Raw genomic sequence first — 14,368 nt, 5'->3', positions numbered from 1 at the left:
CCAGATTGTGTGTCTGATTCCTGTATATTTCTTCTCTATGTAAGTGGTGTGTGCAAGTGACTTACATTCTTGGGGAGAAATTGTTTTTGGTGAAACAGGGGAATTTGCATGTAGAATTAGAATTCACAGCTTCAGTCGATCACGGTTAAAACTGGCTGCTGTTGCATCAGTAACCCACGCCAAACTAAAACCGAACCCTGAACCACAGATGTAAGTCCCTTTCTGCCCACCACATAGCTCACCTATGTAATAGATTTATAAGTCATATTTCTGTCTTAAATGGTTCATGCACGCTTATTATTTCTACTTTGTTGGGTATTAGGAGTGTAAAGGTGACTATAGGGGTGTTAGTTCATGTCCAGAGGCTCTATTAATGTTGGAAACTGTATTTAGAACAATTTGTATGCATAAACAGGCTTTTTTATGCTCTAACTACAAAAATATTCCACTTATAAATAAGGACTCCTATTTTCAGTGATGTCTGGAACCAATTAACCACGACAAACGAGGGATTAACTAACACTCCCAAATGAGTGAGTAATTCTAAAATATAAACTATTTGGTTTTGACAGCTATATAGCTGCAGTTATTTGAAGTACTACACACCATTTGCAATCCAGTTCTGTATATTTGTTGAAGTTGTCCTCGCTGACTACTACCAGGAGACTATAAACTGGAGAGATGTCGATGTAGAGTAAACAGTGTCCAGGTTGCAGTGACAGTATCCATAGGTAAAGTACCTAACACATCATTCTTTCATCTGCGACTGCACAGAAATATGACCTCACAGCACATTCTGGCTATTTTCCAAGGAGTTCCGAGTCTGATTTGCCATGAAGTCTCCACGGGGAAATATGGAGAGGAGTCAGTCGAATCCGAAACCCTAAATGAACCTCTGAAGACCTTTTTCAACATGAAAAAGCATCAGCTCATTCAGTCTTATACAGTTGTATTGTATGAAGTCTTATTTCTTATGATGATCGAAGAGAATTATGAGAAGAAGCTAATACCGCCTTTATAAATACACTGTAGACTCTACAGTGTGGAGAGTACAGCCTACTGCTGAATGAAGTGTCTGGTTTCAGCATATTGTATCTTATGTTGTACTATGTACCATTGACAGACCTACAAATGGTAAACTATCCCTACATTTCCTTCTTTCATTGTTCTTACGTTACCTGAAAAGAAGAATTGTTATCTGAATGTCCCTATCTTGCATTTTGGCATTAATTATCTGTGTTAAAAAATGTTTCTTTTTATTGTGTGTCACAGAGATTGAAAAGGGTGGCTGCGGAGATCCCGGAGTGCCAGTGTTCGGTCGTCGTAGCGGCGATGGCTTCCAGCACGGGGATGTGCTGACCTTCTTTTGCCAGTCTGCGTTTGAATTGGTCGGCGAGAGGAGCATCACGTGCCAGCATAATAACCAGTGGTCTGGTAATAAACCCAGCTGTGTCTGTAAGTAGTCGTGTTATCTTTTAAATTGCTTTTCTGCTCTAAAACAGTAAAATTAATTGAGTTTTTATTTAAGCATTCCTCTATGTCCCCTTTGCATCCCCTTTCCTCTCTGTCTGTGTTCTCACTTAATTACCTTTTTATTTAACATCATTTCTTCCCTATTGTCCTTTGTCCTCCTAGTCTCATGTTTCTTCAACTTCACGGCCCCGTCTGGAACCGTGCTATCCCCAAACTATCCCGAGGAATACGGCAACAACCTCAACTGCGTGTGGTTGATTATTTCGGAACCAGGGAGCCGCATCCACCTGCTCTTCTCAGACTTTGACCTGGAGCCTCAGTTTGACTGGTTGGTGGTCAAAGACGAAGGTGAGCAGCGCTAAAGCCAGTAATCATATTGGTCACTTAAAAAATAATGCTAATGTACTACGATAAGAGTACAATTCAAGGAAGTGCCCATTTTTGCCACTTAGAAGGAAAAACAAATGAACATAACATCAGGACGAATAACTAATAAAGCAGTTATACTCTGCATTCATGTCGAAGAGGAGCTTTCAGACCCTGCAGGCCACTTTTGAGCAGAAAATTTTATTTTCCGGCTGCAGTATTTTCAGGTTTGCCTGGTGTTGTGCACAGGGGAACAGGGACTGGTCAAACTGCGTAGCATCACTTGGGGTGAGGCTGCAGCATCCTTCAGCAGGTGTTGGGATGTCAGCAACAGTTTTCAGTTCGTCCATATGCTCGCTGGCCACTAGCTCTCCTTGATTAGGAGATTTTTCAGAGATCCGGGGTCCTTCTGTATTGCTTATGTCCTATATTCTATTCTCAATTTTTTTGTTGAGAATGGTCATTTATTCAGAATAAAAAAACCAGCAACAAAAAGTGCAGAATGCTGTTTTGATGGCTGAAGTCAAACCTTTCTGAGCTTATAGGTATTTAAGATTTGATGTTCCACGAGACTCGTAGGTACATGTGCGCAGACCACTGGGAATGCGTGTGCTTTTTTTGCTTCATTAAATGGGTATACAGTGAACGCTTTACGGGCTAAAGGAGCATCATGCGTTTCAGGTCTCCGAGCACATGATGAATACTTTGTACAAGACTTCCTGTCATTGTGACAGAATTTTCTAGGATACATTTATAGCTCTAATGATCAGGACATCTCGTTCCCTTTACTGTCAGTCTCCTGAGGATGTATTCAAATGCAGCATCTTTTGAAACTGCTGTCAGCCCTCTAACCTGTTTTGTGAACCACCAACGCCTGTCTGGTGCTTTGGTACCTGAGCCAGGTCCCTCAATGAGTCACAGCCCGGAAATTGCACCCAGTGTTCAATGGAGTAAAGTAAGGATGCTGTATATAGGCGTAACTGGTCCCTCGGCATATGCACTTTGGAAACCAAAGTTCCTCAGTTCCAGTTTTCAGTTTGCATTACTTCCGGTTTTGTTCTGTTTTCTGTTTTACTTTCCTTTCTGGATTTTTTCTGTGATTATTTACTTCTGTGAGTAGCGTCTCTCTGTGTGGGTGCATTGCTTGTTCCATTGTTGCTGTGTGACTTCTGTGCCAAATGGCAGTTTACCTCTTTTGCTTTGCAACCCTCTTATAATTAAATACTCTTTACCTGCACTAGGTTCCTGCTTGTGCTTCTTGAGGTCATGCCAACCTGCAAACGTCACAACTAGCATCAGTTGTCTGCAGTACTGTACAAACAATGTCATATGCTAAAGTGACAGTTTCATTTCAGCGTTTGTTTTATCTTATACATGACTTAATCGATCCAAAATGTACTTTTACGAACTAGCTATTGTGCTTGATTGTATGGAAATGGACACAGAATGCATTGAATGGACATACTACGGTATGGAGGCAAAGTGTACAAGAAAACTGTATATCCAGCCCGGGTCATTACATTAGTGTCTAATCTTTAGACAGCTCGACTGTCACTGTCTAATGATGAGATATTATCCATTGAATGGATGATGAACCATGAATGACATCATTCTGATTTGCAGAGTGCTTTCATACTGTATACATTTCACTCAATGGGCGGATGTCAGACTTGAATAACAGCCAATTATTGTAGCAAACTATAATGGGATAAACAAATACATGTGTGAGACTTGGGCCATGTACTGTATGACAAGGCATGTACTGTATGTTCAATTATTAATCACTCAGATTTCACTCTGTGGAGTGCATTCTACATGTGGTTCACTCATGGTACAGATACATTCATGATTCCAGTGCTACAAGCAGTTTAGTGATAGTGTCTGACATTTTTGAAAATAGCTTTTGTTTGTATTGTAGTTTGAAAAATTGCATAAAATATCATATATTAATTATTCTGAGTGTTCGGTTCTTAGGAATATTCAGATTTTCACTTTTTTATGTTTGAGTATTAATTTTCAAAAGCAACATTTTCAGATGAAAAAAGGTGTATTGCCTCTGTACAACATTTATATGATCGCTTTTCAAAAGCAGACTTTATTCAGTATTCAGTATTACTTTTTTGTTATTTATTGTTTGGTTAAGTTAGGCTCGCATTTTTTTTCAGCGTATTGACGAGTGTATTCTGAGCCATCAAAACCTCTCTTTCAGGTGTATCCGAGCCAACAACATTTGGGACATTCTCTGGAAAGGATGTTCCATCCCAAATCGCTTCAAACGGACACATAATGAGACTGGAATTTCAGTCGGATCACTCCAACACCGGAAAAGGCTTCAATATCAGCTATACAAGTAGGTGTCGCTCTTTTTTGATCTACATTGAGGCACCTTTTTATCATCAACTTGTTGATGTTTCACATTAGCCCTGCTTCATTCGGTACATTTTACATTCAGCATCTTGTTTCCTTATCACCTAGACTTGTTTTTGTAGGATCTGTCACGGAATCAAAAAAAGGACCCGAATGTAGAAAGACAACATGGAGGCAGTAGTTAAGCAGAACAAAGACTTCACTGAAGTTGACAGGCAGCAGCGGGAGAAAAGAAGTGTGCTCCATGGCTGAAAACTCAAAAAAATAAAAAGCAAATAAAAATCCAATACAGCAGGCAAAGATCAGGAACGGGTGAACAGCAACCGGTGAATGACAGAACAGACACAAGTTCAGGATGTGAAGACATCAACAAAAAGAAACAGAAAAGTGACTCAGTGACAACATTGCATGCACAGAATTGGAAAATAAACAAAAGTTTTCCTCAACAGCTAAAACTGGCAGCAGTAGAGTTTTGGACTCCTCAGATTGTATGCAAAACTACCTTGATGCAAAGTGTGTTCAGTTGATGTTATCTTTAGCCTTCACATATGCAGTCATACATGCCGATATGTAGACATATCCATTTACAAACATACCTTGCATAATAAATGTAGATTTATGATTTTTTTCAGTACACATGAATTGATGCAATAGCATTTCCCCCTGTATTCTCTCATCTCATTTCCTCTCAATCAGTAGCTAATTAACCTTAGGCACATCCGATGGCTGCATGTAGACTTTGGTGGGATCAGTTTAATCTCTGGAATGGAGAGAAAATAAAGATAAACATGACAGAGTTGCCATACCCATATTTTAAAATTACAAATGTGTTATTTGTATTTAATTACAATGAAACACAACCACAAATGAGATGTAAAACAACAGCAGCCTCTGTCCTGTAGATACACGATGTAGACACAATATTAGAAACGGCTCGCAGTGCCGCTCTAAACCACTGGAAATTAAAACCAATGGAATAGTCATGATTTGTTCGCCACACATGCATGGGGAGAACATGCAAACTCCACACAGTGATGGCTAAGGGTGGAATTGAACTCAGGTCTCCTAGCTGTGAGATCTGCGTGCAAACCACTTAACCGTGCAGCCTTAATTTCTGTATTGAACTCACATTTTGAGTTTGAATAGGTGATCGTATTTTCTATTGATGTCTTTATAGCATTTGGCCAGAATGAGTGTCACGATCCAGGCGTCCCTGTCAATGGTCAAAGATATGGCGACCAATTTCAGCTTGGCAGCTCCGTGGCTTTCCGTTGTGACCAAGGATTCATTAGAACACAGGTAATTGATATGACACAATAAAAAAAAACAATATTATGTTAGAAGGACTTTTGCATTCCTGTATGGCAATGAGGAGCCTCTTAAATCATAGATAAATGTTTACAGGGGTCAGACCAGGTCACCTGCATCATTCAGGATGGAAATGTTGTTTGGTCTGCGGCAGTACCTCGCTGTGAAGGTAAACACACGCCCGTTCTATTTGTGACATGCATGAGTAATGGATTATCATTGGGAAAAGTTTATAGTCTCACCAAGCGTTTCTCACCAGATTTTTTACTTCTGAACTCACACGTTACGAAATGCTCTCATTTTGAATTCAGATCGAATGAAAACATATTTGAATATGTTTTCATAATATCATCTATTTTGATGTGTAATGCAAACTATACAAATGTTAATATCTTTATTTCAAAATGGAATTTCTACTGAGTGGGGATTAAATGTTACTGCCTGCAGCCAACTGAGCTGCAAAGAAGCAAAAAGCCATTCTGGCATCATTTGAAACATACATAATATGGATTTCCTCACCAATAATCAAGCCATAATTATTTAGGCCTGAATGTGAACTAGTCAGACTCAGTGCGGTATTATTTAATGAATCTGAATATGTTCCTTAACAATTTAGACATTCTGAAAGGAATACAGATTTTAAATAAACTGGATTGATTTTATTGTGGTTTTGAAAAATGGATACCAAGACTCAAAAAGAAGAAAAGAAAATGAATTGCGTATGCCTTCTTCTCACCGTAGCGCCATGTGGGGGCCATCTCACTGCTCCGGCTGGAGTTCTTCTGTCTCCTGGATGGCCTTCCTTCTATAAAGATTCTCTCAACTGCCAGTGGGTGATAGAAGCCCTGCCTGATCACGCTGTGAAGATACACTTTGACAGGTAAGTTTTTGTTGCCATCGGGGCACATTTCTTTTGGTGTTGCCTTTGCAGTGATTGTTGCACTGCATCCACTTTGCAAGGGACATTTAGAAAAAAAATAATTAAGGTAGTCCTGTGGTATGTGAGTTTTCCACATTGCATTAGCTTTTCTTTCCTTAAACTATACACTGTGTGCAGAAATACTGTATGAGGCAAGTGACTATTTTGGCTGTATCACCTTTTTTATGCACATTTTCCAAATCCAAGCTGTGTAAAATTGAATAAGTCAATAAGGGACAAAAATGCCTCCCGTGACCTAAATCCTGTTGAGAGAAGTTATGTCCAAATAATTATTTATTTATATGTTAAATAATTAGTTTCATCAGTCCACAACACCTTATTCCAAAATGAAGCTGGCTTGTCCAAATGTGCTTTAACATACCTGAAGCGACTCTGTTTGTGGCATGCATGTGTGCAGAAAAAGCTTCCTCCACATTACTTTCCCGTACAGCATCTCCTTGTGCAAAGTGCACTGAATAGGAACGATGCACAGTGACACCATCGACACTAAGATCATTTTGTAGGTCTTTGGAACTGGTCTGTGGGTTGACTTTGACTCTTCCCACCATCCTTTACCTCTGCTTATATGAGATTTTTCTCGGCCTGTCACTCTGGGCCTTAACCATTTCCACACTATGTTCCTCAGAGTGGGAGTTGGCTTTTTGTAATCTTCCCCTAAACCATGATGTTGAACAAACAGTTGTTTTGAGGCTACCATGTTGCTACTCTTCAGAGAAGATGCAACTTGCAATTGGCCACCTTAAATACCCTTTCTCATGATTGGCTTCACTTGTGTCTGCAGGTCAAGGGTCAATGAGCTTACCAAACTAATTTTGCGTTCCAGTAATTAGTGTCAAAGGTATTTAAAGCAATAAAACAACAAGGGGACCCAAATTTATGCAATAATTATTGCACAAGTTCTGGAACTAACTGAAATTGCTAATCCAAACAAGTAGTTATTTATAAAGGAAAATCCTGGAAATGACCTGGGGTGCCCAAACTTTTTCATACCACTGTATATGAAGTCAACTGAAATGACATAATAGCCCCCGTTCAAAGATGAAGTGACATCAGGAGAGTTAGTCTGCCGCGGGTCTTGGGATGATCATCAGTCAAAGCGGAGCTCTCTGTGGCAGCGCCTCTAAGAGGTGGACCGCCTCAGATCTTGTCCGATTCTGTCAGGGCGAGTTCCAAACTGTCGCAACCTCCGCTTCAGCCATCGTTAGCTGGCACCCCTTCTCTGCATGCACATGCAGTTTCTATGGGAAATGCAGTTTTTTGGTTGAGTCAGTCACTCTTTCAGTTAGTCAGGTGCTATGAGATGGTCAGATAAATGTAAACGTAGTATGTGCTGCAGTAAATGATTAATGATGGAGTTTCACTTTTTCTTTCTGGCAATGAGCCACAAGCAGAAGCAGCATAGCATGAAATTGCTGTGGCTGAAATCTATCTATTTTGGAACTTAAACATAAAGGCCACATCACCCTTGCTGCCTATAAGGCATTCAATTTGTGTTGGATTGCATTTATGCAAATGTGTTGTGCAGACACAACACAACTTTGCTGTTTAGTTTTGTACGGATATTTTCAAGTTATTTTAAATTGCTGCTTGTGGGTTTATTTTTTTTGTGTGTGTCTCCTTTATCTCCTCTATCTCTGCAAATAGTTAATTGTGTTCAAATAACACCCTATCCCTATAATGTTTATTCTCCAACAATGATAGGTTGGAGAAGGCATGGCTACTTTAATTCAAGAAAGTTTTTGAGGAAAAAAGATGCCTTTTGAATTGAAAGAAAAGTGAGTGAAAACATGTTCTCACGTACAGCAACTGAAATATGTTGACGACCACTTAAATAAATAATAAGCAGGTTGAACATGGAAGTAGTCATCTGTTGCTTCAGTTGTTAGCTGTGTAATTAAAATGTTTGCATACACAAGTCATCTTGGTGTTTGATGTTTGATTCCACGACATCGCATTTGCCTTGTTTTGTGTCGCTGCCCAGGTTCCAGACTGAAGTCAACTATGATACACTAGAAATCAGGGATGGCCCCTCATCCTCCTCCCCCCTGATTGGGGAATACCACGGCACCCAGGCACCTCATTTCCTGATTTCTACATCCAACTTCCTGTTCCTGTTGTTCACCACTGACAACAGTCGCTCAGCAACAGGCTTCAGCATCAGATACGAGAGTAAGGATTGGCTGAGTGATAACAAGTTAGCAGACATGCAATGAGAAACGTTTCATACAAAATATGAAGGCTGCACTCAAGTCGTATATTCATAAATGTGTAATGACAACCCTGTTATGTATGCACACGTATCCACACACACCCTCTTGACTCTGTGGCATTTATGCACGTGTGATGTGAATTCCAGGTGTGAAAATGGAGTCTGACTCTTGTCTTGACCCTGGTATACCGGTCAATGGACGTCGCCATGGCAGCAGCTTCTCCATCGGCTCTCGCGTCTCGTTTACATGCGACCTAGGATATACGCTGAGTGATCAGGAGCCCATTGTTTGTGAGCAAAATCATCAGTGGAGTCACGCTCTTCCCAGCTGTGATGGTGAGAATGCTGCAATGATTTTTGCCCCTCTTGGAGACCTGCAGAGAGATGATCTTTCTTTAGTAAACAAATGATGAGACAGCTGGTGGAAGTCATTTTCATGCTGTCAGAGCTATGTTGCTGAGGTAAAAAGCAAAACCATATTATGAATGAGTTCAATTTCTATGACGGTCATATAAGTTGAGTTAGACATAAAACACAGTAGTGGCGGGTGGTGCATTTAAGATATGTCTTCATTAGTCCACCCAAACATGTTTTTTTTTATTATTTACGTATTTGCCGGCTGCACGGCGGTCGAGTGGTTAGCGCGCAGACCTCACAGCTAGGAGACCAGGGTTCAATTCCACCCTCTGGCATCTCTGTGTGGAGTTTGCATGTTCTCCCCGTGCATGCGTGGATTTTCTTCGGGTACTCCGGTTTCCTCCCACATTCCAAAAACATGCTAGGTTAATTGGCGACTCCAAATTGTCCATAGGAGTGGTGAGTCCATGTGAGTGTGAATGGTTGTTTGTCTACATGTGCCCTGTGATTGGCTGGCAACCAGTCCATCATCAGTATGAACCAAAGTTTGTGATGAGAGTAAATTAATTCATCTAACTGGCATTATCACGTCACCAGGCTCAGAAAAGGCCAACTCAGCTGACATGGTCACGCATTGCAGCACCTCTGCTAATTAATATAATGAGATATTAGGTATACAATAACATGTACATTATCTTCAATATCAGCCCTCACTTACATGGAGCCCTGGAGACATCATGGATGTTTGTGTTGTTGTTTTTAATGGCCGTATGCATGAATAAGGTGCACAAATGTGTGTCTACCACAGCATGAAACACCCAAGAATCAATAACTTGTTCTGTAGTTAAATATGGTTACAAACACAAGAAAATATCACACATTTCTTATAATACGATCTAAAAAAGCTCTGTTTTACCTGTCCATATAAAATCGCTGTAATATGTTCATTTGATTGATAAATGATGATTTTTTCAAGGCTCGAAAATTGAAGCATTGTATGAAAGTTAAACATTCAGAATCAATTCAGTGCAATGTGTTTGTTATTTGAAGCACTTCAACAGAATTGGATAAAATATGTGATACATACAGAAGTTCAACACTCACTTCTTTCAACACTCAGAAATACAGTACTGTAGGTAATACAATGTATACGATTTACCAGGAGTTAATTAGCACTCTAACTCTAATAAACCTTCCAACAATACAACAGCAGAATCCTTTATTGTTCTGTGCCAGCGAGTGTTGCGTGATGCTCAAGTCTGTTGGCGGTCAGAACAATGGCAGTTATACAGGTCTTCCATGTGTACCGTTTGAGCATCTTAATTTATTTCCGAAGCTCCACAAACCCATCTTCCTGTAAATTCCTTGTTTCTGACTTCCTCCAGTTGCCTCTGAGCGTCCCCTGGAAAAAAAGTTTTTATGACTTTTAAAATGATCTCTCCTTCCTGCAATTATTTTAATATCAACCATGTCAGCCCTGTGCTCGGTTCACAAAGGTCCAGCAATTATACATTTTACACATATAATAAAGTCAAATTCAACTTGATTATGGTCCTTTAAAAGAAACATTTGGTTTGGAGAAATATGACATTAACTGACTTGATTGCACTTTCTCTAAGCTTTAAACATAGTAATGTTTGTGTTTCCATAGCGCTGTGTGGAGGATATGTCTATGGAAAAATGGGCACCATTCTTTCACCGGGATTTCCTGACTTCTATCCCAATTCTTTGAACTGCACTTGGACCATAGAGGTATCTCATGGTAAAGGTAAGAAGACACCTACACAGTGTTATCTCACTTGCTTCAAAAAAACACGGGTGCTATCAAACTTGAGAAGATACAGTCATGCCTCATTTATCGTGGTAGGAGGTAGGATTCCCCATACGCACACACACATATATATGCTGTATATATATATATATATATATATATATATATATATATATATATATATATATATATATGCACATATACACATATACTGTATATAGTTTGTTGACACTGGGCTCATATTTTTTATTTGTTTTTTGAAGCAACAAACTGTATATATTTGTGGTTATCAATAACCATAATGTATGCAACTGGGAAAATCCTTTGGCAGAATTTGAATTCAGTGTATCCTCTCGATCTTCTTGACTGGATCTTTTTTTTAAATTGTGACAAATTATACTGCTTTTATTGCAAATTATATAATTTCCAGTGCAGAATTGTTGTTGCACCTTTAAGTTAAGTATGTCAAGCTTCACTTTCACATGGTATTTTCTTCTTCCTGTAAGAGTTTGCATTGTGTATCATATATCTTGATTTAACTTTCCAAAAATGTATGTATGTGTGTAAATGCTCTCTGGTGTGTATCCACTAAAATGTACTTTCTGTCTGGCTCTTTCCATCAATCATCCAATCATCCATTCACCTGCACGTCAATCCCTCTACTTCACTGTGACTTTCCCAGGAGTCCACCTTGTCTTCCATACTTTCCATTTGGAGGAGAACCATGACTACCTGTCCATCACAGAGGACGGCAATTTCCTGGTTCCAGTAGCTCGACTAACTGGCTCAGTGCTGCCCCCGAGCGTTAAAGCGGGGCTCTTCGGGAATTTCAGTGCCCAGCTGCGATTCATATCCGATTTTTCCATGAGTTATGAAGGATTTAATATTACGTTTTCAGGTAAGATAACTTTTTTTATTGTATAAACAGTCGTGTCAGATGAATAACATGTTTTTCACCCGCTATGGGTTGGAAGACATGTATATCTAATACGGATATGAGTTGCAAAGCCCCACCTATGCCCCTGCAAAAGTGATTTACTTGTTTTGTAACCAGTCTTCCTCAAATTTTACAGACGTTTGCTTTTCAGTCCCTTAATGGTGTCTACCAAATTCTAGATGATTCGGTTAAACACTGAAAAGTTAGCTTTTTTTTTTTTTTGTGGAGTACATTGAGCTGTGTGAGAAATTGAAAGTCTGTCTGACTTATGGGGTCAAACTTTAGAATTTAATAACGATGTCATGGTGTGGTATATTTGTCTGAAAAATTATAGCACACTCAACAGTCAGGGTGCATGGCAAGTTTTTTACACTTTTGTGTGCTTTTGTACAGAATACGACTTGGAGCCTTGTGAGGATCCAGGAGTACCAGCGTTCAGCAGACGAACGGGATTCAGATTTGAAGTTGGTGACTCGCTGGCCTTCTCTTGTTTTCACGGTTACCGACTCGAAGGAGACAGCAAGATCACCTGCCTTGGTGGAGGCAGGCGAGTGTGGAGCAACACACTGCCAAGATGTATAGGTGAGACAAACAAATGTACACAAACCAAATCAAGACAAAGTTGTATCGTTGTACAACTGAGCCTTTCTGTTTTAGTTCTATCCAGCAGCAATCAACAATTTTTTTCTTTTTTGGTGCATTCAGTTCAAATGTCAGTTTATCCACCGTGTGATAAATTGGTAGCTTGCTACTTTCTTCTCATTGTGACTTTATGCTTGATTATTTGATATAGGGCCTTTTGGAAGTAGCAGAATAATAATGTAGAGTCTGCATGATTGGTTATTTGAGGTATTTATTGTGAAACTTGTAAAGGTCCTGATCTTATTCTCACTGTTTGTTTGGATACTGATCTGTACGCAGAGGTTTACTTTAAAATATTGACTGGGTTTATCCACTTTGTAAATGTCCCTCACATTATCTCGCTTGCTCTCCACAGACACTCCTCAGGGAGATCATTAGAGTATTACCAGCAATATAAAATGTGTTAATACTTTTGTTACTCCTGTTTTCCCTATCCTAATTTCTCCACGCATAATCTTAAATGGCTCTTGTTTAGATTCAGTTCTCTCTCATTATTTCTGCCTGTCACCCCCCTCTCCTTTATTCACAATATTATATATATGCTATATATATGTTATCTTTGTTACTTAAAGTTACTTAAATATTATGACTATGATGTATTTTTACCATCTTGTATAACTGCTAGTGCCATTTGTTTTCCTGCCTGTAAAGTATTTGTATTTGATACAACGGTATTTGTACTCCATACAAAGACAAATCCCGCACTTGTTTGCTAAATCTGCTATCCCTTCATTCCCTGGCCACAACATTTGGCACACCTGGACATTCTAATGAGATCCAATACAAGAGCTGTAGTGAAAATTGTCAGTAATGTTACTGCATTTTTCGCTGAGACACACACCAGACTTGATTCCCGGAACAACAGGCTTTTATTGCAGATTTGAATGATTTCACAACAGGTACAATAATCTTTGATAAAATAAGGGGTACAACAACTATTGGATCCGTTACCCACACCAAGCTAAAACTCAACTCTGAACCCCCGGCATCACTTCCTGGTCTCCTGCCACTCCGTTCCCCTTTAGAACACATTTATAGCAACATACATGAGCACGAGTGTTATTTATGTCTTAAATGGCTATTATCTAGAGTGTTGGGTAATACAAGTATAAAGGTGCTTAGGGGTGTTTGTTCATGTCTGGGGGGGTCTAATAATGTAAAAAAACGTATTTAGGAGTTTGGAGCTAGGTATTCTATCCTCCTTCTATACTCTGAAATATTCCATTCATACATAATAGATATATAAAGTATGTACTCTAGATTTGTTTGTTATATTCCCCCCTAGAAATGTTTAGTGTACGTTACTATTGGCCACAGTTCATTATTCTTTTCTGGAAAGGACATTTTACTCTATGCGGTTGGTTGTTTTTCATCACCATGGTCAGGTTGTGTTGTGTGTTCCTCCCTGCCTCCTGTGTTGGCCCACTGGTATCCTCACACAATGTAGACAAAGCCAGACCAAATATGTGTCTGTTCAAAGATAATAAGGTGAAATTGCACTGACTTTGATCCATGTTATGTCTGCCCATTTTATTCTGTCGCTCCAGCTGAGTGTGGAGCCACCTCTTTGGGACCAGAAGGTGTTCTTGTCTCTCCAAACTTTCCATCCAACTATGACAATAACCACGAGTGCATCTATCGCATCACGACGGAGAAGGGACAAGGAATCAGGCTGAAAGCCGAGAGCTTCTCTCTGCAAGATGGAGACTATCTCAGGGTATTTGTCTATCCACATGCACACACATAAATACATGCATTTCAATGCAGAGTCACACACACAGAATGCAGGTCAGGACCAAAAATGTTCTATATGCAAATAAATGTACATGTATGTATACTTTTACACAAACATACTTATTTGCACAATTACACGTTTTATGTTATATAGTATGTTATATACTATATACTGTATATGCACACACACACATATATACAGTGAAGAAAATAAGTATTTGAACACCCTGCTATTTTGCTATTTCTCCCACTTAGAAATCATGG

General features: G+C 39.4%; 1 protein-coding gene across 8 annotated transcripts in view; it reads left to right on the top strand.

The window, feature by feature from the left end:
• LOC131139316 (CUB and sushi domain-containing protein 1-like) overlaps positions 1–14,368 on the top strand; it is a 373,565-nt gene that overhangs the window by 255,990 nt on the left and 103,207 nt on the right. For all 8 annotated transcript variants that reach the window (XM_058088813.2, XM_058088812.2, XM_078795676.1 and 5 more), the window contains exons 13-24: positions 1,273–1,455; positions 1,636–1,821; positions 4,049–4,189; positions 5,384–5,505; positions 5,611–5,683; positions 6,256–6,394; positions 8,436–8,623; positions 8,811–8,999; positions 10,672–10,788; positions 11,474–11,689; positions 12,122–12,310; positions 13,918–14,087. In XM_058088813.2, coding sequence (XP_057944796.2) covers positions 1,273–1,455; positions 1,636–1,821; positions 4,049–4,189; positions 5,384–5,505; positions 5,611–5,683; positions 6,256–6,394; positions 8,436–8,623; positions 8,811–8,999; positions 10,672–10,788; positions 11,474–11,689; positions 12,122–12,310; positions 13,918–14,087 — 1,913 coding nt within the window. The remainder of the gene's footprint in view (positions 1–1,272; positions 1,456–1,635; positions 1,822–4,048; positions 4,190–5,383; positions 5,506–5,610; positions 5,684–6,255; positions 6,395–8,435; positions 8,624–8,810; positions 9,000–10,671; positions 10,789–11,473; positions 11,690–12,121; positions 12,311–13,917; positions 14,088–14,368) is intronic.

This window comes from Doryrhamphus excisus, linkage group LG13, assembly GCF_037039965.1.
Source record: "Doryrhamphus excisus strain RoL-2023G ecotype Guam linkage group LG13, RoL_Dexc_Guam_v1.1, whole genome shotgun sequence".
NCBI classification, from domain to species: Eukaryota; Metazoa; Chordata; class Actinopteri; order Syngnathiformes; family Syngnathidae; genus Doryrhamphus; species Doryrhamphus excisus.
This window is presented reverse-complemented; position numbering and strand designations above follow the sequence as displayed.